General features: G+C 38.4%; 2 protein-coding genes across 2 annotated transcripts in view; one reads left to right on the forward strand and one right to left on the reverse strand.

Annotated features, from left to right (window-relative positions):
• LOC145984052 (uncharacterized) overlaps positions 1-25,031 on the reverse strand; it is a 63,166-nt gene that overhangs the window by 23,686 nt on the left and 14,449 nt on the right. The window contains exons 11-12 of the mRNA XM_083117405.1: positions 23,916-24,113; positions 22,935-23,097 (exon numbers count right to left, since the gene is read on the reverse strand). Coding sequence (XP_082973531.1) covers positions 22,935-23,097; positions 23,916-24,113 — 361 coding nt within the window. The remainder of the gene's footprint in view (positions 1-22,934; positions 23,098-23,915; positions 24,114-25,031) is intronic.
• Positions 282-22,431, forward strand: LOC145997102 (cytochrome P450 4C1-like). Its single transcript, XM_083133731.1, has 12 exons — positions 282-511; positions 3,223-3,329; positions 5,972-6,062; positions 12,086-12,271; positions 12,972-13,041; positions 13,458-13,584; positions 14,254-14,326; positions 15,487-15,596; positions 16,908-16,976; positions 18,116-18,284; positions 18,746-18,925; positions 21,343-22,431. The coding sequence occupies exons 1-12, from the start codon at positions 325-327 to the stop codon at positions 21,501-21,503; spliced, it is 1,530 nt and encodes a 509-aa protein (XP_082989857.1). The 5' UTR covers positions 282-324; the 3' UTR covers positions 21,504-22,431.

Below are 25,031 nucleotides of genomic sequence, written 5' to 3' on the forward strand. Positions count from 1 at the left end.
GAGTAAGATGTGGACTTTTCGTCCCGTTATCTGTTCATCCTCATCGTCACGACTGGGAAAGGTACAAAAGCAATATAAAATAACCAAAAAGTCACGCATGGAAATAAATGGTGACCTCCGTTTCTCTGCAGTAGCTGGAAGATCAAGTTTAATGTGGACGCGAGATAAAGAAAGGTCAGGGAGCGCAATGCCACACAAGCTTCCTATCAATTCGATGACTCATCCTTTATGGCAACGATTCAAGAGGGGAAATACCTAGGGCTCGTACATAATGTAACGTAACTTTGCACGTCGTAATAGTCGGCCGCTGTCACCACGGCAATCATGTTGACCGATTACAGCGCGTATTTTGTGCCTTCGTTCTGGCATGTGGTGTTTCTCGTGCCTTTCCTGGCGTGGCTCTACTTCCGGCACTCGAAGGCGAGGCTCATCGAGATCAGCTACAACATCCCTGGACCCCCGGGACTCCCCCTCATCGGAGGCGCACTCTACTTCACGGGAGGCAGCAAAGGTAACGTGGAAGAAAATCTAAAGATGCGTTTACACCGAATGTTACCAACAAATGTTATTAACTTTTTGTTACCAACACGGTTAACAACAAAAATAACCAGAACACTAGTTTGAGTTTATTTTTGTTAATAACTTTTGTTAACATTTTGGCAGCCGACTGTGGAGGAAGTTGTACAGTCTGTGGCAGCGTGTGTCCTTTTGGCGCAACAGAGAAGATTCTGGGTGAGACCTTCACTGCGGGCAAGAGCAAAATTTTGCGGAAGCGACCTGTTTGTTTTTGTCTTCAAAATAGGCAAGTTTGGTCTGAAAGGACAGGCTTCTCGTGGAACAATTTAATTAAGTTCAGCACTTGATCCCTTGACCACTCCATCTCACTCAAAGGATTTTCTATGATAAATAAATTACAAAACAAAACACACCTCGGCCTCGCTGGCTGGCTGTCACTGGCGTGATGGAGATGGGAGGGGTTGGTAACGTGTTAGCAACACCTGTGTAAACGCGGCTTTAGCCAGAGTGGAAAGGGATCTGATTAGACGTGATCGCTTCGCCGTCGTCAGCCACAGGAAAGAGATCTTTAAAATAGAGCAGTGATGCTTATTCAGTAACGTTACAGACAAATTTTGTGCCGTCTTCGAAACTTATTTAATTTAGAGTTACACGGTTATTAAATTCTCTCTCCCTTCACTTCTATCTTTTTTATATTTTCTTCGTTACGGCATTCCTCTACATTCTTTTTTCTGCTTTCCTTCTCTTTCCCTCCCTCTCCCCCTCTTTCTTGCTTATGCTCTCTCTAGCTCTTTCTTTCTTTCTCTCTATTTCTTTATTTCCCTTTTTCTATCTTCTTCTCCCTCGGACGTTTTTTTCTTTCTTTCTATTCTTCTAACTTGTTGTGTTCTCTCCAGCTCTATCTCTATGGTTTGCTCGTTCTCTATTTCCATCTACTTTTCTCTTCCTTGTTCCCCCTCTCTATCTTGCTCTTTCTTTCCCGAACATTTTCTTAACAGGCCTCCCCGATGGCGCAGTGGTAGCATCGTCGCCTTGTAATCAAGGGGTCCCGGGTTCGTTACCTGGTCGAGGCACAAGGCACAGTGGTTCGGATCCCACTTTTTTTTCGGTCCAGTCCCGATTAGCCTTACTGTGCATAAAGTGGACCTGAAACCCAACTCAATTTATCTTAACATTTCTTCACTTTGTGACCATTTCCTTCGGTAGTGTTTTGTTCCTTCCCTAACACCGAGCTGCTCTGCTCTCTTGCAGTATTTGCTACAACCAAGGTGGATTGATTTAAATCAGTAAATAATTTATAGAATAATGCACATAAGGATTTTGCGGATATGAGAATCACTTTTGGCGAAAGTACATTAATCTCGTAATCATTTAATGGCGTTTATTAGGCTGTAAGAAAGGAAACAAATATATGTTCTGATGGTGTGAAGCTCATACGAAAGGAAATGTAATGTGTAAACTGTAAACACGCTTAAATTATCTTGATTTAAAATTCAATAAATTTTATGGGCAAAAATAGCAAACATTTTGTGTAGAAAAAATATATGAAATACTAATCATGTTAATCAGTAAATACTGTCATTATTATTAAACTGTAAATAAACATGGCAGCTGATATTTTGTAAACTATTATTAAAAAATTTCTCGAAAATTCAGCTACAAAGTCTATAAAAATATTTTAAATTACAATTATACGTCGTCGTTGCCTTGTAATCAAGGGGTCCCGTGTTCGATATCCGGTGGAGGAACATAGTGGTTCGGATCCCACTTTAAACTGTAGGTCCAGTCCCGATTAGCCTTACTGTGCATAAAGTGGACTTAAAACACCAACTCAACACAACAATTATACGTAGAGTACATCCAGAATGTTTTATCTTTACTGGAAGAAAGTTACTGAAATTATTAAAGTTTCAGTAACACTCTCAATAGTATCAAACAGAAAAATGTATATTTACATATATTTTTTTTATTTGCTTTAATCAAACTATTCAAATATTTTACAGGGCCATTTACTAGAAAAAGCCAAAAACCACACAAGCAATTTTGCTTCTAAAAATAAAAAAACCGATTTAAATAAAAAAAATCATCAAGAATGATTTTTTGAAATAAAAATTATGATTTTTATCCAACCTGGCTACAACTAACTTTAACTTTTTGACCAGGATCATCTTACGTTAAAAATCATCTTGAAGAATGGACATCCTATTTCTGGAAAACCATCGGAATCAGCCGATGTAGTTTTGTTGACGTCATCAACTGAAAGGAATGTGAAGGCGTTATCTGAATTGGTCAGAAATACGAGATATTGAGAGATACGAGATTAATCTCAATTATTATCCGGGGATTCATGTGCTATAAAGTTTCCCACAACTTGAGCCAGGTAGAAAAATAACGAAATTTAAAAATTTAAATGAGTTGATAACAGTGACGAACACTGCGTTTGAGAGAGAGGTTGCAGACACCCACCCATTAATTTTCCATATTAATGTGTAACAACTTCTATATAATATTTGATGCTATTCGCGGGAATGCGTGGCGGGTGCGTTGGATGCTTGACTTACCACCTGACCACCCACCCCCTAAACAGAGATACTCCGTGCTACCCCTGGATATGTGAATCATTCGGCAGTGCCTCATTCTTAACTTGATGTGCAATCGCATGTTGGAAGGACTTGCGCGTCTCTAATCAGGGACTATTTCTTTCAGATTTCTTCGACATTCCGCTGAGATTCTTTAAGACTTATGGCGACGTCTACAAATTCTGGCTTGGCCCTGAACTCTACATCGCCATCTCCTCCCCCTTCTTATTCGAGGTAAGTCACTCGCTCTGAGGATTTCATTGCTTAGTTCATGGTGGAAATTATACAGGGTAATTCAAAATGAATGGTGCAACTTTACACAGTTGTTATGACGTTACTATTTATGATAGAAAATCAGACAAAGCATCAATATAAAGAAAAACTCTGGAAGTTTTATTCCCACTTAGCGGGCTTATTCTGCTTAGCCGATGCTTCACCAGGATCGCCAGTGTCCTAAAATGACTAATGACCAGTAGAAGGTATATTGTGTGTTGAAGCTATCGAGAACTGATTCAATCACAATGGTGTAAAGACATTTCCGCATGAGTTTCGGTAGTAATGCATATGTTTCACCCTTCCGAAAGATTTGCCAAAGTTACAACTGCGAATTGTTAGTGTCTTTGAAACTGTTGACAACGACTTGCTGTCTCATGCATAGCAAGTACTTGATTATCGTTTGGACCTTTTTGGCGTTACACGTTGTTCCCATGTTGAATCTTTATAATGTGAGTCATGTGAGTAAAACTTCCAGGGTTTGCCTTGGCGCAACATGCAAGACCAAATGTCATTGGGTATAATGAGCCAGATCTTGCCCAGTTCATTACATAATCTATTTGTCTGATTTTCTATCATAAATTGTAACGTCATAATAACTGTGTAATGTTGGACCATTCATTTTGAATTACCCTGTATAATTCCCACCATACCTATTATAGTATGTATTGAAATAATTAGAAATTTATAATAGGATAGGATGCCCCTCAACATTGTTATTCAGTGAATATCCCTGAGCACAACTGTTTTTTTTTTTTTCATTATTTAGTTTTACATTTCATAAGTGTTATTATATTTTGCCATCAACTTTTACACACCTCGTTCAAGAAAAGCTTTAAAAGTTAGGAGGAAACCTTAGTTCATTCTGTGTGACCTCTGACAAAAAAAATCTCATTTCTAATTTTGAACGCTGTAACCATTTGTTGTTATAAATATATCACTAAACTGAATAAGAACTTTTCTAAGATTATTAATAATACCCAACCCCTTCTGATTAATACAATCACGGACTTCTTAAATATAATATAATAAAAACAAAATTCCATGAAGAATTCAAAACTTTTCTAGGGATATTTAATCAACAAGGACGAACATTAATATTCATTAGTATATTTTCAATAATTATATTTAATAACTCAATAGGGCTATTCCCGTATGTATTTACCAGATCAAGCCATTTAGTATTTACTTTAACATTAGCTTTACCAATATGAATATCTTCCATATCATTTTGATGAATTAATAATGTAAAACATATATTAGCACTTTTAATACTCATTATAGTATGTATTGAAATAATTATAAATTTAAATCGTCCCATAAGCCTATCTGTGCGACTAGCAGCAAAGGTAATAATATTTATAATATATTTTAATATCAATAATTGGAAATATAGGAACAATACTAGAAATTATTGGACTTTCAATATTAAATTCAGCACAAATTATATTAATTATTATAGAAGCCGCCGTAGCAATCATCCAATCTTATGTATTTGCATTATTAATTGCTATTTATTCTAGATGGCCATTTTACACTGAAATTGTCAACAATGAAAAAGTAAAAAGGATTAAAAATAACAAAAATAAGTAAAAGATGGCAATATTTGATAATAATTACAAACATTTCTTCTAATAGAAGACCGAAAAGCAAACTCGGAGGAAAATATATCAGTACTTGATGAGAGATCATTGTATTGTGTGGCAAGTCTGTAAAAGGGCGGTCTTTTTTGAATTTCTAGTCTAGGTTTTCTTTTTTGTAAAATAAGCTCATATTACAAGGCCACCCGCAGGATTTTTTTCTCAGGGGAGGCAGAGTCACAGATTTTATTTTTTATTATTATTATTAATATTATTTTTATTATTATTATTCCATTAATATTACTTATGTTTTTTAAATTACATACATTTGTAATTTCCCTATTCTGTATACCTATACACAATTTGCATAACTGTATACTTAACATTAATTCATGTAGGACAAAAAGCTGTTTTTTATAGTTAGATATTCAGGGTTAAATAGTCTAAGCTTAAATGTAGCCCTACTTCAAATAATAATGATAATAATAATAATAATAATAATAATAATAGTTGCTGTAATTTACGGCCTGTAAGTCACAGAAAGCAATTATTTTTGTTATAAAATATCTCGACAATTTCACCATTCGAATTACATTAAATCTTTCCAGAAATCTCAGGGGGGGGACAAGTGCCCCCTGCCAATTTTGTGTTACGTATTGTGCGCATAGGTGCTCGAAAGTGGAATTCCTCCCGGAGTGTGTTGCAGATTTTGTCAATTCTTTTATAAATGATTGAAATCATTCATTGGTTTAGAGTAAAAAAAAATTCAACAGCTGCGATTAGCCTATTTAAGCATGCATAAATGGGCTTAAAACTTTGTCACAGTAACACCTTACACAAGATGATAGAGTTCACAGTCAAACAAAAATTCAGCTAATGTTAATTTAATGAAAAATATTAGTTCAATGAAAACAGCCATATTTGTTAAATAATAAGAAAATGAATAATGTACGTGTTGAATAGTAAGATGAGAGAAAGAAAAAACAAACGGTGGACCACACTAATTGATATCCTGCTTTACAGGACATCTTGGGCAGCACCAAGTACATCGACAAAGGGCACGAATACAAACTAATGCACCCTTGGCTGGGCACAGGGCTACTCACGAGTACAGGTAAGGTCACGAGTCCAAGCTACGTACATACTAAGATGGACTAATTTTATACATTTTGCAAATCAAATCATAACAGAAATGCTATTGTCTAAACTTCCAATTTCCTATTTTATTTATTCCCAACGGAACATAGTAGCAAGAAACATGTTTTACATATCGTGAAACTTACTTAAAGCTTATCTGCATGGAATTTACATTGGTTATATATTATTTCAATAGTAGGCTGAGCTTTTCTCCAAAGGCCGGCTTCCGCCAAGATTTCACCAGCTTTATTTTCCAGAAATCGAGTCCAAGGGAAAGTAAATAAGACAACAACATTAAGTACACCAAATATAATTTTAATAAAGCAAGTAGTGGTTGGATGTCTGAAAGACATGGAAAACAGGATAGAGAAAGTTGTTTTATTATCAATTAAGATGACTTTATCACTAGTGTATTTATATACATGCATCTCCAAGAAGCATACATGCAGCTGATGACCTTAAGTTGTATCTTGTTAATGACATGTGTGAGTTCTTAGACTTTGAGACCCCGACACTAGACACTTGTCTTGAATAAACGAAGGCAAAGTTTCACGCCAGAGTCCCCTGTTGGGTGAACTATGAACTCTGAACTGTTACAACTCTTGTTTAGATATCTATGTCCGTATCCAAACTCCTTCAATCTTTCTAAAATAACAAGGAAATATTTGTCTTAGCTACTAATCAGGGAAGAAGCCTGAAGTAAGTGATAGGTCAAGAAATTACTCAACTGACGCGAGGTCAGAAATTGTTTCCGGGTTTTCTAGACAGGAGTCTGCTTCTCGTGCAAGTTTTTGCTGTTGTTCTTATCATTCTAGTGGATTTGTAATTAAGCCATGATATGTGCTTTTTAATGAACATTATGAATGTAAATATTTCCTTGATGTTCCAAATAGTCCAATCAAAAAATAATATAAATAAGGAAATAAAGTAATGTTTATGTAAGTCATTATTCATAGACATAATATTAATATATGTACTATATATATATACAGTATATCTTAAGCAGTGCTTCAAGTGGAGGGGGTTGTGATGGAAAATTGGAAAATTTACTCACAGCACCTCCACAGCTGTCCCATCGGCTGTCCCCCATGATAAAACATGGTAACATCCCCCCCCACTTAGACCAACGCTCAAGTTCCTCCCCCCAAAAAACTAACAATTACCACTGGATGCACCGATCTTAGTAAATCAGAATAATATAAATATTGATCTTGATGGTGCATGCCCACCTAGTGGTTACATGACCTTGTAGTTGGTGGTGGGGCTTGCGTACTCTGATGATCCTCTAGGCTATACCAGCGGTAGCATAGCTACTGGTAGGGTCTCCCATGCTGGGCAGGCTAATGGTAAAGAGTCAGACTAAGAAGCAACCTACTGGTCCACGGCTTTAATGGCGGAAGAAGATGGAGGGCCATCTCAACGGCAAAGGAGGCGGAAGAAAAAGGAACCAGGAGGAGTAACACCTCTTTTTAAAAAACCTTGGTCCAGCTGGCACCGGCTGGTAGTACCTTGTAAGGGCCCCTTGCTAGGGTTACGGTGAAGACCTCAACGGCAACTATGGCGGAGAAGGAGACCTTCGGAACGGCATAGCTGGCGGAAGAAGCACCCCTTCTCATCGAGTATAAATATGAGAAAAAACCACTGTCTTGTGGAGAGGAGGTATCCTCAAAGACTAGGGGAAAATACCCCGACAGAAAATTAGTCTGCTTGGAGGCTTAGGTGGCAGCCCCATCACCAAGATCGGGTGATGTGGGCCAATAACCTGCACACTTTAAATCACATTATTAAAGAAACAACAACAAGAGGAAGCCGAACTGATTCTAAGACGACGACATTTGGCCTGAAAAGGACAACGAGAATTGGGATATGGAATGTAAGAACCCTGCGGGTGAGTGGAAATCTACGGCAGGCAGTGGCCTGCATGAAGAGCTAATGTCTGAGCATCCTAGGTATAAGTGAAGTCAGATGGCCAGAGTTTGGAGAGGTAAATACCCATGAAGGAGTTACATTCATATATTCCGGAAGACCTGAGGGTGAAGGTGTGAGCCGTGATGGTGTGGGTATATTGATGGGCAAGGAAGCAAAAAGGAGCCTTATTCAATGGTATCCAGTGTCTGCGAGGATAATTGTGGCACATTTCAAAACCAATATCAGAAACATCGTTACGCACCCACAGAAGTAGCAGAGCCTGAAGATAAATAAGAGTTTTATAGGCAGCTCAATGAAACAATAAAGAACCAAAAAAGGAAGGATATCATAATAATTAGAGGAGATTTAAACGCAAAGGTTGGGCAGGACAACGAAGGCCTTGAGCGTGTCATGGGTAAACATGGCTTAGGAGAGCGAAATGAGAATGGAAAACTTTTTGTGGACTTCTGTGCTTAGTTATTGGTGGTACTATATTTCCTCACAAAAAATGCCATAAGGTAACGTGGGTGTCACCAGACCATAGAACAGAAAACCAGATAGACCACGTGGCAATTGGACGGAGGTGGCGACGTTCGCTACAGGATGTAAGAAACAAGAGAGGTGCAGACATTGGGAGTGATCACTTGGTAGTGGCTAACTTTAAAATGAAAATTCTAGCTCAGAAGAAGAGAATGGAACAGACAAGAAAGCGGTATGATGTTAGTAAGTTGAAGGATAAGAATCTCCAGGAAACCTTCAGGATTTAACTGAGAAATCGGTTCCAAGTATTTACCGATGAAAGTGAGGAGAATGAAACCGCTGGAAGAAAACGGACAAAAATCCGATCTGCTTTCGCAGAAGTAAGTGAAAAGGTTCTGGGCTTTAAGGATAGGAGGAAAAAAGATTGGATGTCTCTGCAGACCTGAGAAAAAAATTAATGAGCGAAAAATAATTAAGGAGGCAATGAACTCAAGCAGGACAAAGGCAAAGAAGGCAGAATTGCAAAGAAAGTATACAGAGAAGGATCGAGAAGTAAAGAGTAGTGTTCGTAGGGATCAAAGAAATTGGGTAGACAATCTGTCTCAGCAGGTAGAGGAAGCAGCAAAAAAGAGGAATCTTAAAGAACTATACAACATAACAAAAGTTCTGTCAAGGAAACAGATGCAGAGAAATCGACCAGTGAGAAGTAAAGATGGTATCCTCCTTACGAATACTGAGGACCAACTGAAACATTGGAAGGAGCACTTCTCTGCAAATCTTAATCGCTCTGTGGATGCTCAGATAGATCAGGGAGAAGAGGAAGATGATAATGATGGTGATGTTGGCCCCAGTGTAAGAATTAGGACGGATGTTCCAACAGTAGGAGAGATTAAACAGGCTCTGAAAGAGGTACGTAATTGTAAAGCAGCTGGTGTCGACAACATACCACCGGAAGTGATGAAAAGTGACATAAACACCACAACGAATATGTTGCAGCCCTTTTGTGAGAATATATGGATAGAGGGAGTGATGCCTAAGGACTGAAGGAGTGGCCTGTTGGTGAAGCTACTGAAAAAAGGGGATACATCAAAGTGTGACAATTGGAGAGGTATAGCACTTCTCTCCATTCTGAGTATGATCTTCACTAGAGTTACTCTAAACAGAATTAAGGAACATGTTAACTTGAGACTCAGAAGAGAACAGGCAGGGTTTCGACCAAATTGCTCGTGTTGATCCAATTAACACCTTGCGGATAATTTTGGAGCAATGTATAGAATGGTCATCTCGTCTCTATACAGTTTTCGTTGACTTCGAGAAAGCATTTGACTCGGTCAACAGAAATGCAATGTGGAAGGAAGTGAAACGATATGGAGTGGCCACAAAAATTCTTGATCTTATCCGAGAAACTTATCGTGATTATACATGATTATATATGAAGGCCGTGTATCTGAGCCAATAGATGTGCAGTCTGGAGTGAGGCAAGGTTGTATATTATCACCTACAATGTTCCTGATTGTGATCGATGCAGTGATGCGAAATGTAATAGGAGGGAAAAGACGTGGTATCCAATGGGGATTGAATAACAGACTAGAAGATCTTGATTTTGCAGACGATTTGTGCTTCTTGTCTGAAGCACATGGTGATATGCAAACAAAACTAGCAGATCTGATAGAAAGTGCAAAAAAGTAGGACTTGTGATTAACTCCAAGAAGACCAAGGCACTGAGGATTAACTCCACAAAAACAGACCCGTTTAATATTGGTGAAGATATTATTGAAAATCTGGATAGCTTTACTTACCTGGATAGTGTGGTGGCAAAAGACGGAGGGGTTGCACAGGATGTTTCTCAACGTATCCAAAAAGCAAATAGTACCTTTGTGAGGCTATCCAGTATGGAAAAACAAGAAGATATCTATGAAGACCAAACTTCGTATTTTTCTGTACTGTTATATGGGTCTGAGACATGGAAGGTAACATAAACGGTTACCTCTAAACTACAGACCTTCACCAATCGCTGCCTGAGAAAAATTTTGAATATCTTTTGGCCAGAAGTGATTCAAAACCAAGAACTTTGGAGAAAATCTGGAGAAACCGAGGTGTCCATACAAATAAAGCGGCGAAAATTGAATTGGATAGGGCATACGTTGAGGAAGGAAAATGAGGCTGTCGAGAGAGAGGCACTAGACTGGAACCCGCAGGGAAGAAGGAAAAAAGGAAGGCCTAGACAGACGTGGCGAAGATCTGTTCACGCTGAGGCCTTGGAGGAAGGAAAGAGCTGGAATGCAGTGAAGAGAATTGCCGTCAGTAGGACCAGGTGGAGATGCTTTGTTGATGCCCTATGTTCCACAGGAAACAACAGGAATTAAGTCAAGTAAGTCAAGATGGTGCATGCAATGGGACTTTCTTTTAAAAAAGATATATTAAAAAATGCTACTGGATAAACTTCTGCAATAGGAAAATATAATATTAAGTTGGGACCCATCCAAAATCACGCTGGAACCGTTCACACCAGACAGAGCGTTACTTATTTATTAATTACGACGCACACAACAATCGTCCATCTTTCTACATTTAGACACACATAAAAATACGTACATTAACGTTACCTGTATAGACAATGCAGAGTACACTGTCATATAAAATTGACAATGTTTAAAAAATATATTAATTACTTGGATCGAGCTTACATAATAGACACGCTCTACATTTGTAAATGATAGAAAATGTCATTCCGTCTGAGAATATATTAAATAGTACTAAGATACTTAACTTTTTATATCAATAAGTAACTTTCAGCATTAGAAGTTAATTTTAAGATGAAAAAAGTTATAACAGAGGGGTCGGGACGAGATAGAGCCAAGTTGAGAGGGAGGGAGAGAGAGAGAGAAACATGGATTTTAACTTTGAGTATAATCCACCGGAAAAAAAGATGTCTTGATAATGTGTGCAACAGATTCGATAAATACCGGGTGATCCGTTTGAGATGTCAGAAAAGTAAACCGTTGTGTACAATAGGTTAATGTACGTATCTCTGAGCAATTTGTTGTAATATAAGCAGAAAGGATGTAAGTTTTGAATGAGTACAGGTTTACAGACTTCAGCTATGGGGCTGTAATAGTGTGCATAAAACACTCGAAAATTTCACATACCATACAATACATTATGCGCTGTTGTGGCGTGACCACTATCTTTATCTACCATGAACGCTAGCGCCACGAGGCTGAAGTCTGTAAACCTTCACTCACTCAAAACTTACATCCTTTCTACATATATTACAACAAACTGCTCAGAGATACGTACATTAACCTATTGTAGACAACGGTTTACTTTTCTGACATCTCAAACGAATCACCCGATATTTTTCAAATGCGTGTTGAAAATAAATGTGGCTCGGTAATATCTCGCCCAGACCCCTTCAATTGTAGTACTACCAGCATATCATTGGTATTATGATAATAGTGATTTAATTTACTTTAAGGTATTATATAAACAAAAATTCAAAGTAAAGAGTTTTGATTTTTAACCCGTCCCCTCTCTTTTACATTGTTGAAACGATAATGAAAATAAGACTGTATTTGGAGTTATTAGTTATTTGTCACCTCTTCGTTCCAGGTAAAAAGTGGCACAACAACCGGAAGATTATCACCCCCACGTTCCACTTTCGGATCCTGGAGCAGTTCGTGGAAGTGTTCAACAGGAACTCGGAGGTCCTGGTCAGGAAACTCAGGAAGAACCTGGCGTCAGAAGGGTTCGACATCTTCCGCCCTGTTGCCCTTTGCACCCTCGACAGCATTCTGGGTAACGTCATAAATCCTCCATCTATCTCAATGAAAACGTCGGGATATTTTGCAGTGACTGTGTGGTGACCTTAAAAAAAGTAATAAATTTTGGAATTGCTTGACAGTTTTCTGGGTTGCCCTTCCTCTTATTGCAAAAGATTTTACATCTTATTTTTTGTGGTTGTACCATGCAAAGTACTTATTTCGTTATCCATTAGCATGGATGTCCGCAGGATTTTTTTCAGGGAAGAGCAAGCAAGGTATTTTTTCCCCTTAATAGTGAGGCCTCCTTAAAAGACACTACTTCAGTCTGAAATTATCATGTTCCTTCAACGCCCTTATAATAATTAACATGAATTACTGTGACTCATATGAAATTCTGCGTAAAATATATAATTTTAAGGTGGACATTCATTTTCCAGGAGAACATGGCCCCCCTTGACCCCTTCCGGACGTCCATGTCTATTAGGTTAACTTACACTAACTTTAAACGAGCTGTCACTAGTGAGTCGGCTATTTCTTTCATATTTTGTGTTTACATGATGCGATTTTTTTTATTTAATCTATGCCATCTTTGTAAACTATATTTTGTTATTTATGTCAATAGAGAAAACAATAAAGTAACGGAAAGCGAACTCTAAACCTGAAGTTCAAAACAGTAGCAATGAATAATGGTGAATAATTATTTTGAAATTCAACCAAATTTATATTTTTCACAGAAAGTGCGATGGGAATCAACATGCATGTCCAAGAGAACAGCGAAACGGACTACGTGAAATCTGTCACCAAGTAAGTAGTCGTGTGTGTCTTAACAGTATCAAAGAACATTATTTGTACAAAAATGTATAACCATATATACTTCTCGGGCAGTTTTATTAAATTAAAATGAGCAAGATAAAACATATCAAGGCACATTTCAAAACTGTATGGGAATAAAAGTTGATGTAGGATCACACTATATTGTCATTACCTTGTTCTTAGCTCTGTAACAATTCAAATATGACCTTTAAGTATTTTGTCTTATGGTTATGTAACTTGAAACAGAATTTAATATATTCTTGTAAATTGCTGTACGTACAAACCTATATCCTAGGGGATGCTATTGCAAATTTACTGGAGAGAACTAAATTATTTTGGAGGATTGGTTTGGTCAAATTTCTACCCAAATATTTCCTGCAATTAATGGTTTTCTTTTTCCCCGGCAGGATTCAAGAAATAATCGTTAACCGTTTGTTCAAAGTGTGGCTTCGTTCCGACTTCATATTCAACCTGTCCAAGTACAAGAAGCAACAAGACGAAGCTCTCAACATTCTCCACGGCGTCACCAATAAGGTTGGGCATCATTCCGTCTCATATAATGGCGCATTTGGTCGGTTCTCTATGGGTCACATTTTCATAATAAAATTGTAGGCACAGTGATTGGCTTCGCAGTACAAACTCCATAACATGTATATATATATGCCTAAAATTTACACTGTAAAAAGCCGTAAATATGTAAAATTTACGAAAAATTTTATATGCAGGGGTCGTAGATCCGGGAGGGGGGGGGGGGCGAGGGAAGTACCCTCATACACTATGATGCAATTACTAAAAAGTTAATACATTGAGTAAATGTATATATTTAATTTTCTCTTTCATATTATAAATAGAATTGTGAAATTTGTTTCACCTCGAAGTTCAATTTCCTTATGTCTGTTCGGTTCTAAATGTCAATGAAGAACATACATACCTCAATGCTATACTGAAAACCGCTTAACATTCGTAAATATCACGTGCAATATATAATGGTATTTTTGAAGTAATAATTACAGATAATTAGACCTACAATTTAAAATTTAGCGTTTTTTAAAAAAACATACGAGTAGTTTGTAGAAGCTTTGAGATATACACCACTTTTCTTATTTTCTTTATAGACACGACAGAAAGCAATCGTCTATTTCCATTCGACTTTCTTTCCTATTCTTTGGTATCTGTTTTACTTTTTGTTCTCTTTCTCTACAGATAATAGAAGCAAAGATGAACATGAAGAAAAAATCAAAACGGAATCCAACCGTAAACGAGGACGACGATTATGGTGAGTGAAAAATATTTGCTTCCGATTCCAGCAGAACATCGGCAGATGTTGGGTCATGCGACAGAACACATGTAAATCGCCCTTTGCAAAGATACTATTAGGGAATCTTTCAACTGGAGGCCGCCGCCAGGAAACGAATAGCCAAGTGCAAGCGATCCGTGGCAACAGACACTTCATGCACCGGAATGCACTTTCCATGGAGTCTCTGGAAAGCATTCATTGCGAATGTTCGACCGGCAGATCGAGGACAAACAACACTCACCGCGTTGGGGCTGCATTTGCCATGGAACCTGGAAATGCTCCAGGCTCAGAGTCTGGGGAACATTACGTTGAATTGCCCTTGTAAATAAGAGACAAGAATTGCAATTTTATGCAAATTTGTATCCTCTATTACACGTGCGAAAGGTTGCATTTGTTCGTTAAGTTTCATTTTCAATTGACATGCAGCCAACCTCCGTGCCGAGTGGTTAACACAGCGCGATACAATGCCAGGGGGCCCGGCCCGGTTCGAATACCAGCCTGAACATTCTTTGAGAGTGCCCTCTTATTAATTTCATCATCCTCATCGTCACGATTAGCCAAAAGTTGCAGAAAAGCGACGTAAAAAAACAAATTCCATCAATCAATCAATCGACATGTAATGTGCGACTTGGCTTAACACATGCGAGGGAAAGAGACTAACAAATGGAAGAGTAGGAAGCAAACTTCATGTGCAAGAATTCCAATTTATTACCTTCAGTGGCGGGAACAATCTGTTGAAGTAGGAACACGTCGGTTGTAAAAGCATATCTTACTCTAGTTTTCTACAACCCCCTCCACACACACACAAGCAGTGGTGTGCCCAGGGAGGTTAGTGGTAGTTATACCTCCCTTTTCCCATGCACTCCTAAAAAACTTCAAATGCTGCAAAAGATGGTAAAATATAGGACTAAGTACTAAAAAGACAATACAATTCTCCTTCTGGCCATATCCCCTCCCCCTTTCGTAGCCTTCCTAGACATAAGGACACTTCCTCGTTCCTCATTCTTTCCAAACATGCCACACTTTCAAAAATATTGGGCATGTCACTGCACCGACATATTACACACATACACACACACACACACACACACAAAGAGCGGCACAATCATTACACTAATTAATATTTTCTTGCTTCACAGGAAGAAAGAAACGACTGGCGTTCCTTGACCTGTTGATCGAAGCCTCCGAAGATGGAGAAAATTTGTCAATCCAAGATATTAGAGATGAAGTGGAGACATTCATGTTTGAGGTAAATGCTTCAAAGCAAAGGAATATTATGTTAAAGTGTAAGAAAAGTGAATATATTTATAAATCCAGAGTCTATCGCAATAAAGTGTAATTCAGGAATCCTGACTATGAAAATAGAATGTGTGGCAAGGGACTTAAGGGCAAAACTCATTATGAGTACTATGCAGTGTGCGAATTAACGGCGAGGGGGGAAGCCAGGGATTTCTCCCCTATAAAAAAAACTATCCCCGAAAAAGAAAATGATTCTCATCCCCCTCAAAGAAAATGGAATTGAAAGCATATAGTATACCATTTATTAACTAAGTAACAAACACAATTGAAAAATCATTCGTTACCATTAATGGTCCAGTCATCAAAGATTTCCCTGCCAAGACGTATGCAGCCTTATGGATTAAAGAATGACACCATTCTCCAACTGACCAGTCTCACCGAGCCAACAGTTAAGCGTTTTCCATTTAAGTTTTCATGGCATAGATAAGTGCTTATATTTTACATGTATTAAAGTATTCACAAAATAAAACAACTTGTAAGTAGATTAGATAGACGTTAAGTTTGAACTTCGCAATAGAAAAGTTGGTAGTCAAGATATTAGTGTTATTAGATCGAGTTTGGGTTTTCTTGTAATGCAAATATAGTGTTTCTAAATTACGTGTAGATGTTATGTTATGTTATCATAAGATTTAATTACCTAGGTTAGAACCAATGTTCTAAGGTACTTAGAACCACAAGGCAACAGTGTAGTTTACCGACTGATAACATAATATGTACAATTATTTTCCTATAGTTTACGGTTATTACATTACAAGCATAAGGAAACAGTTTTTCGTTGTGACGTTTCAGGAGAACACACGCTCCCTTCATCAGATATTTATTTTCATTTGGACTAAAGATACAGTTATAACAATGGTTAGCAATTTTTTAAACAAAAATAAAACGTTTTCCGTAAACTTCAGGAAAATAATTCTACAATGCAACCAATGCTTACATACAAGAAAAACTACAATATGTGCAAATATGCATACCTAAAAAAACACGTCCCAAAACGAAATCACAAATACGCCACTGAGTGCCCCCCCCCCCACCGAAAGCAAGAAGCTTAATTCGCGCCCCATTTTCGCAAATTAGCCAAAAGTGGCACAAACAAGCGAAGTAAAATAAAGCAACATGAGTATAATTGTGGGAGGAAAACTAACATTTTTTTTTTGCATATAAATACAAAATAATGCTTTATAATTTTTATTCCATTCTATAAAACAATGTACACCGAGCTTCAAAGATATAAATATTGCTGATTTTGTATTTTGTATTCCAGGGTCATGACACAACATCTGCAGCCATCAGTTTTACGTTGTTCTTGTTGGGAAGCCACCCAGATATTCAGGTGAGACAGGTCTTCTACATTGGATTTCATATTTAGTTGTTTGGAAGTTCTCATTCACTGTCTATTATGTGTATCAATGTGAAAGAAATTACGTAATCTTACTATGGAATGTGTGATTGTCCAAAAAATGTTAGTTCCTATGCACAAAAAATAGCCCCTGCCAGTTCGGCAATTTCTCACCATTGTCAATCATAATTAACCGCAAAGGTAGATTTTATGCATTCTAATAGGCTATTCATGTATACGTTTACACATTTCATGGTTATATATCTTTAGTATGCTATGTAAAAATAATATTCTCAAACGAGAGGCATTACAGTGGACTCTCTTTAACTTGAACACTAAGAGGACACTGAAAAAAGTTCGAATTGAAACAAAATTCGAATTAACAAAAACATGTTTCAAGGGGAATAAACTTCTCTTCGAATTACCGAGTAATTCGAATTATTTAAGCTCAAATTTTAAAAAGTCCATTGTATTATAAGTAAGATCAATTGTTTGCTTATGGCCACGATCTTGATTAGAATTTTCACCAAACAATGAGGTCTAGGATAACTATTCCTGTTCATGGTGGATTCTACTGATTGATTGATTGATTTGTTGCTTTAAGTCCACTTTATGCACAAAATGGATAATCGGAACTTGACTTACGGAGACCCGAACCACTGTGCCATGTGCCTCCACCTTGATTACAAGGCGGCAACGTGTGGATTCTATTGATCTGAAGCATATCCATCATGAACAGAGTATTCCTTTCAAATGCATTCTTTGTAGTTTATTGCGAGCTGTCCAATGTTCGATATCTGCTGGAAGCTACAGAATTTCGGTTTTGCCTCAGCGAACTCCAGTCTAGACACCCGGATGAACAGATGCGGTGGAACCCAATGCATTGATCGTGCACCACCTGATTAAATGCCGCTTCGCAGACTTTGGCCCTTAAAGTGCCGTTGGGTCAAGCACGTTTTATTCGCCTTTCATATTTTTGGTCATTCCACTGTGCTCTTTTCATTTGGTGGCCACTTTCAGAGCCCCGTCGAGGACTCTTTGAAGATGGAGGAAGACCTAAGTCTGTGGCTCTCCAATCCCCTCCTCCTTAACGTGAACCTGGCAATTAGATTTCAATTTTTTCTACTTTTCAGGAAAAGATCGTTGAAGAACTGCACGGAATATTTGGGGACTCGCAACGTCAGGCCAATATGCAGGATCTCGCCGAAATGAAGTATCTTGAACGCTGCATCAAGGAAGCCTTGAGGTTGTTTCCCAGCGTTCCTTACATTAGCAGAGAGCTGCACGAAGACGTGGTTGGCAGTAAGTTTCTATTAGTGTTGATAGGACTACCTAATATTTGCTCTAGTATATGGAATTGTTATTAAATCAAGAAGACTTAGGTGTGCAGGTCACGCGGCACGAATGGGAGAGAAAAAGTTTTTACAGGATTCTTGTTGGGAGACCTGATGGTAAGAGACCAGTAGGAAGGTCAACACGAAGATGGAGGGATAACGCTGAGATGGACCTAAAGGAAATATATAAGGATGGAAAAGATTTGATTGGTCTTGCCCAGGATATGGACAGATGGAAGGAAAGGCTTGCGTTGCTTCGGGTTTAAGAAAACTAGAGAGTTAGTCAGTTTACGTAAGATATCACTGTACTATTGTAAATGTTATGTAATTGCAATTTGGTAGACAGGGAATCTAATCTATAAATTTATAAGAAGTGCAAATGCCAAACATGTGTACTTTAAGTAACAGGTGAAAATGCTTTATTTACAGCTCACTACACTCTGCCTGCTGGGTCGACGGTCATTCTAGTATTGTATCAAGCTCACCGCAACCCTATGTTTTTCCCAAAGCCTGAGGAATTTAACCCAGACAACTTCCTGCCAGAGAGAGCTCAAGGGCGGCACCCTTACGCCTACACCCCTTTCAGCGCTGGTCCACGGAATTGCATCGGTGAGTGGAGGGACGATTGAGTTAACTGACACGTTGAATGAAAAGAAAACTCAATACAAACTCAATTTCAAGCTTGTATCGTTTTCATTAACTACTTACATTTCAAGCGCAACATCTTAATTATTTCTGAGGTGTGTTTGGAATTCATCGATCAAGGGAAGGTTTTGATTTATTAACAACGCTCCGATGATCTTGTATGGTATTGGGGTTTTGGTTAGAAAATCTTAATTCCTTCAATCGTAAATAATGGTGAACTCGATTTATGATCCGGTGTTAATTTTGAAAAACTTAGGATAACTATAAATTTATATATACATATTTAATTCTGTTAATATTATTTAATTTGATATATTAGTATAATTTTTGCCTTTTGGTCAAAATACCAATTGAACTTTTAAATTAATGTGTATCGTAGATTTCATAATCTTTGAACATTTGTGACAATTTTTCTGTTGCCTATATAAACTCCTCACAAAAAGTCTGGAATATTCCATTTGTCGGGGAGAGAGGACATGGGCAGGGCGCAGTGCGGGTGGAATGTAGTTGGAAACATGAGAAAAGAATGCAGGCAGAACACCATGTGATGTACGTGCAAATCCGGGCAACAGCTAGCGCCATCTACAATGTGGTACAACCTATCAGTACCGGCCGAGTTTACCTGGCCGTCACGCAGCATGTCAAATCCAGTGTCTTCGAAGCAGTGCAAGCGTTAAATGGACATCTGGCGTTAACGATGGTGATAACGCAGTTTGATCGCACCAGGATTGTGACATTGTTGCAACAAGGGCGTACACAGGCGGAGGTTGCACGTGTGGTCGGGGTCACCCAAGGAGCGGTATCCAAAACATGGAAACGATTCAGGAACACGAACAGTGTATCAGACACGCCGAGAAGTGGTCGTCCAAGAGTGACAACACGCCGTCAGGATGCATACATTACTGTGACTGCACGCCGAAGGCCAACAGCGACTGCCCGGGAGTTGCAAAAGGACTTGTTGCAAGCATCCGGCGTTCGTATCGCGACCCAGACTGTGCGTAATCGTTTGCATAGTGTCGAACTAAGGTCATATAGGCCGCTGAGACGTGTGCCACTGCGACCTCACCATCGGCGGAACAGACGAATATGGGCTGATGAACATCGTAGGTGGGATGTGCAACAATGGCGGAATGTGATGTTTTCCGATGAAACAAGGATCTGTTTGCGGCCTGATACGCGACAACAACGTGTTTGGCGACGTCGCCAACGCCACGGGAGGCAGCAGCATGTGCAAGAAGTCCATCCCTTTGGTGGTGGTGGAATCTTGTTTTGGGCAGGTATCATGTACGGGCGACGGGCACTTCTCATTCCACTGCAAGGGCGGTTGACGTCTCGGCGCTATGTGGATGAAGTGCTACGGCTTTTCGTGCTTCCATTTCGCTACCAGTATGGTGACGACTTTGTCTTTGTCGACGATAACCCACGTCCACATTGTGGACCACCAGTGACCAATTTCCTGCAGGATGCTGACGTTCGTCGTATGGATTGGCCAGCACTCTCGCCGGACATGAATTGCATTGAGCAAGTGTGGGCGATGTTGAAGCAAGCCATTTCACGTCGTCCACAGCCTCCGCAATCACTGCCAGACCTCATCCAGGCTGCCCAGGTTGAATGGGACCGTCTCCCACAGGATGCCATCGATGCACTCATCTCTGGGATGCCACAACGTGTGCGGGAACTGCACAATGCAAGAGGAGGCCATACACATTATTGAGGGACTCACTTTGTGTGTGTCACACACTGTGGCCGTTTTGCACAGTTCATAGGGAAGACGTTTTTTCCTTCCCTTGATTTTGGTTGTTTTTCGTTCACTATATTTGGTTGCTTTGGTGAACTTGGCAAGCTGGCATCGTCACTTGTCCTCTATTTTTGCACTTGTCCTATCACAGGGTGTATCATTTTTGCTACAATAAATGTCTGTTCCCATTTCTTCACTTTCTTCTTATATTCCAAACTTTTTGTGAGGAGTTTATTTTAGTTTATAAAGTGCTGTATACAATTGCAATTTTATTTAAAAATATTAAAGCACAATTTTGAGTACTTTGTTCATTATCTTGTAAATTACCGAACATGAAAACTTCAAAATTGAAAGACCCATTGGGAAAAAAAGACTTATTTAAGTAATTAAACTATACCTCAAATGATGACAGTTATCGGAAACAAGAGGTGTGTCAGCAACTGTGTATTTCAAGTAAAAGAGATGTTCATTCGAATTTTCTTATGTATTTAATCCAGCATAAATGACATCATGAAAAAATGAACTTAGAAAGGTTGCCTATGGTAACATATTTCAAATTTGAAACACCCACAAAGGGCTTAAATTTTTTTGTCTGAAATGCAATCTGCTGTAGTTTCTCTCACTGAACATTCTTGTGTTTCAGGTCAGAAGTTTGCAATGTTGGAACAGAAGTGTGTTGTGTCGACTGTCCTCAGGAACTACAGAGTTGAGTCCATTGGAACCATCCAGGACCTGGAACTGGAGGGTCAGTTGGTTCTCAAGTCTGGCAAAGGAATCAACATTAAACTTCACCCGAGGAAGTAAATCTCAAGATATAATCAAGATTCTTCTTTCACATTCTGCGATGATGCTTAAGGAAGGGAGTTATCCATGCTCGCTTAAGCTTACAATCTACTTGCAGCTCTCTTATACACGCAAGGTGTGTTTTGAATGGGCAAAATGCGAAACACATTTATCCTTTTGTTTTTCTGATGCGTTTGTCATTCAGAATTTCTAGGTGCCCAATACCCACTATTATATAATATTTAACCAGTATCATGTAAATGATTTGTCTTTCACAATCATTCATAAATTCCTTCACCTCATCAGATCACTTTTCATATCAATTAATTTCTTTAATGGACATATATTGTGGCCAAATATTCAAACCAAAATGATGATTTCTCCACCAAAAATATCTAAAGAGTGCTTTCAATGGGTAAACTAGTCAACAGATGTAGATGATGAGCATCCGCAGGATTTTTTCCAGTGAGGGGCAAGTTAGCTATTTATTACGGGAGGGGGAGGGGAGGGCAAATGAGGCATATTCCCCCATAATAGTGCTGCCTCGTCAAAAACAACCCTTCAGTCTGAAGTTATGTTCCTGCAACGCCGTTATGATAATTAGCATAAATTGCTGTGACTGAAATTAAATTCTAGGTTTGAAATATATAAGTTTAGGTTCACATCCATTTTCCAAGAGGGGCCGTGGTCCCCATGCCCCCCTTCTGCACGTCCATGTTTTTCTCGGCCTTCTGTATTTACACATAAAGTTTTGTTTTGTGTAATTGTATTCTAAATGACAGCAGTTCAGTAGAACAAACAGAATTCTGCTATGCTATCAGTATCATAATTAATGTGTGTAAAATACATTACGTAAAACAATTGTATCAGGGTAAAAAGAGTTTTACGTTCAATATAGAACACGTTTTGTATTCTGTTTATATAAAGAAAATAATGAATTTATTTGTAATAGCTTTTTATAATTTCTTTGTAGTATGTAATGATCTATATTTATTACGTGTCAATAGATAAACTGTTTATTGACTACTGTTGGAATTTAGATTTACACACTTAAATATCCAGAATTGTGATGAAAATCATACTATAATTTCAAACCCATACAATAGTTTGTTCCGATGGTAAAGCTATATACACACACCGTTAAGTAAGAAAGCAAATATTTACTCTCATCAAAATATATTTCCCAACAATCTACAAGAAATTGAATTTCACAATGAAGAAAAACTAAGTTGTCGAAATAAAGTGAACTGATTAGAAATATTGACAACTTGGTCCATAAAGCTGAATATTTTCATAGTACGACTGACAGTTAAAATGGAGAATATGTTACAAAGACAGTCTTGATTTTGGAATTTGTTTTATTACTGCAAGTTTCAAATATGAACCACTAAGTAGTTTTACTGAATGTATTAAGCTTTAATTAACATCTTGTTAAATGTTGAACAGAGCTACGACACGTTCCGTGATTCCACGGTGACCCTGATGCCCTCCTTCGGGCGGAGAATGAGTTCGGCCAAAACGGTGACACTCTCTCTCGTGTCGGCCGACTGCACTTTGAAGTTCCTCAGCACAGAGGAGATCACAGCCTTCATCTCCAACATGGCGAATTTCTGACCTGAAACACGGGAAACTGGTGGCTAGAAAGTTGGCATTGTTTTAATTCTCATTGCACACGTATGAAAAATAGATTATCAGTACAGAGCACCTTTCAAACAGGTGAAAATAATTTTTCATGTCCAAAAATGGGAATATCAATATGCGAAGATGAGTGATCGAATCAGACATCCGATCCCTGGACGTTAAATTTTTCATGAAGTTGTTTCACATTACCAGGGCTCGGAAGCTTATGGCCTAATAAACCTCCAAAGATGACCTATAGAATGACCTTCAAATTGTTGATAAAAATATGTTGTTTGGTGGTTTAAACAATCGAAGCAAAGGGGAAGAAGCAATAAAGATCTAATATAGTTCATTTTTCATGTTCTTACTTTTATGCTAGGAAATGCATTTAAAATTTATGAAACAACTGGGAAGGAGGAAAAAGAAACTTCAAAAATAATAAAAATGCAATAAAAACTGTAAAGAAGACTGAAAAATGACCTAAAACAAAAAAGACCGAAAAATACAAAAGAAAAACAAAGTTTTCTGCTTCTAACCGAAGTGATACGGACTACTACAACATTGTCTTCAAAGCCCAGAAAAAATATGATTTCTCATCAACTTTCTAGTCCTGCACATTACTTTTCTACAAGTTTGTGAGACGAGAGTTTTCACTGGCCATTGCATTAATTGTATAGACCAAGGGGATTTAGATTTTCACAAATAAGTAATCTTTAATTAATTTGTATAGCTTTTAAAGAAATTCGAACTCGGGACCTTTTCTGGACCTGGCAGTGTAATAACAACATGAATGATCGTACAAGCTGTTCTTACCTATGCAGTTCCTGGGCCCAGCACTGAAAGGGATGTAGGCGTAGGGATGCCGCCCTTGAATCCTCTCAGGGAGGAAATTGTCGGGGTTAAAATTCTCTGGATTTGGAAATGTCTTCGCATCCCTGTGCATTACATATGGAACGACGACGGCTGTGGTTCCGGCAGGAAGCGTATGATTAGCTGCAATGAAAGGAAATACTGCATCTAACAATTTTGGAAAATTTCTCAAGTCTGGAAAAGGTGTATTTGTTGAATAGAACTTCTAAACATTCTATATGTACTTTGTCTCTCGACTGGGTGAAAGAAAGAAAGGAGTAGACTAGAAAGAAAAGAAAACACTATACGAACTTATACGCAAAATAAACAAACAAATAATAATTATTATTAAATTTAGGGTGGAACTACAATATCATAGTGTCACAGTTAAAGATTGTACATGAAGAATTGCAGCACTAGACAGATTTGGGTTTTCCGCTCTCGAAAATTCTAATCGCTGGGCAAACGACGTCGAAATGTGAGAGATTCAAAAACCAGATGGGATCTATGTCGAGATTGTTTTTCTCTAATGTACTGATCATTGTCTCTAGAAATGCCAGCCTTGTACTTGGACCCCGGTCAAGGAGATAGCTTGGGGGACTAGAGCAACTCCATCTGCAAAGGGGCTTCAACTAGGGAAAAGTGCTTTGCAAAATGCCACAAATGCAAATAATGAGAGATTTAACATAATCTGGCCTTGGCCTCACTGATGGCGTGGTGATAACGCCGTCGCCTTGTAATCAAGGGATTCAGGGTTCGATATTCGGTTGAGGGACGCAGTGGTTCGGATCCCACATTGAACTGTCGATCCAGTTTCCCATTAACCTTTCTGTACATGAAGGGGACTTAAAAAACAAGCAAATAATCTGGCCTAATAAAAATAATTGTTAGGGTCTGGTGTATTCGATTTACATCTGGGCCAGACATGAATCAATTCTCAACAACAGAGTACTATTTAAAGTGTACACTCACCGTGGCGTTGTTTGTTGAAACTTTGAAGGTATATTTTGGACACCCCGCAGCATTAGATGCTGTGTTTCTTAATATGTTTGCGCAAGTTTTTACACAGATGGGAAGCCA

Source organism: Lepisma saccharinum, chromosome 1, assembly GCF_977018435.1.
Source record: "Lepisma saccharinum chromosome 1, izLepSacc3.1, whole genome shotgun sequence".
Lineage (NCBI taxonomy): Eukaryota > Metazoa > Arthropoda > Insecta > Zygentoma > Lepismatidae > Lepisma > Lepisma saccharinum.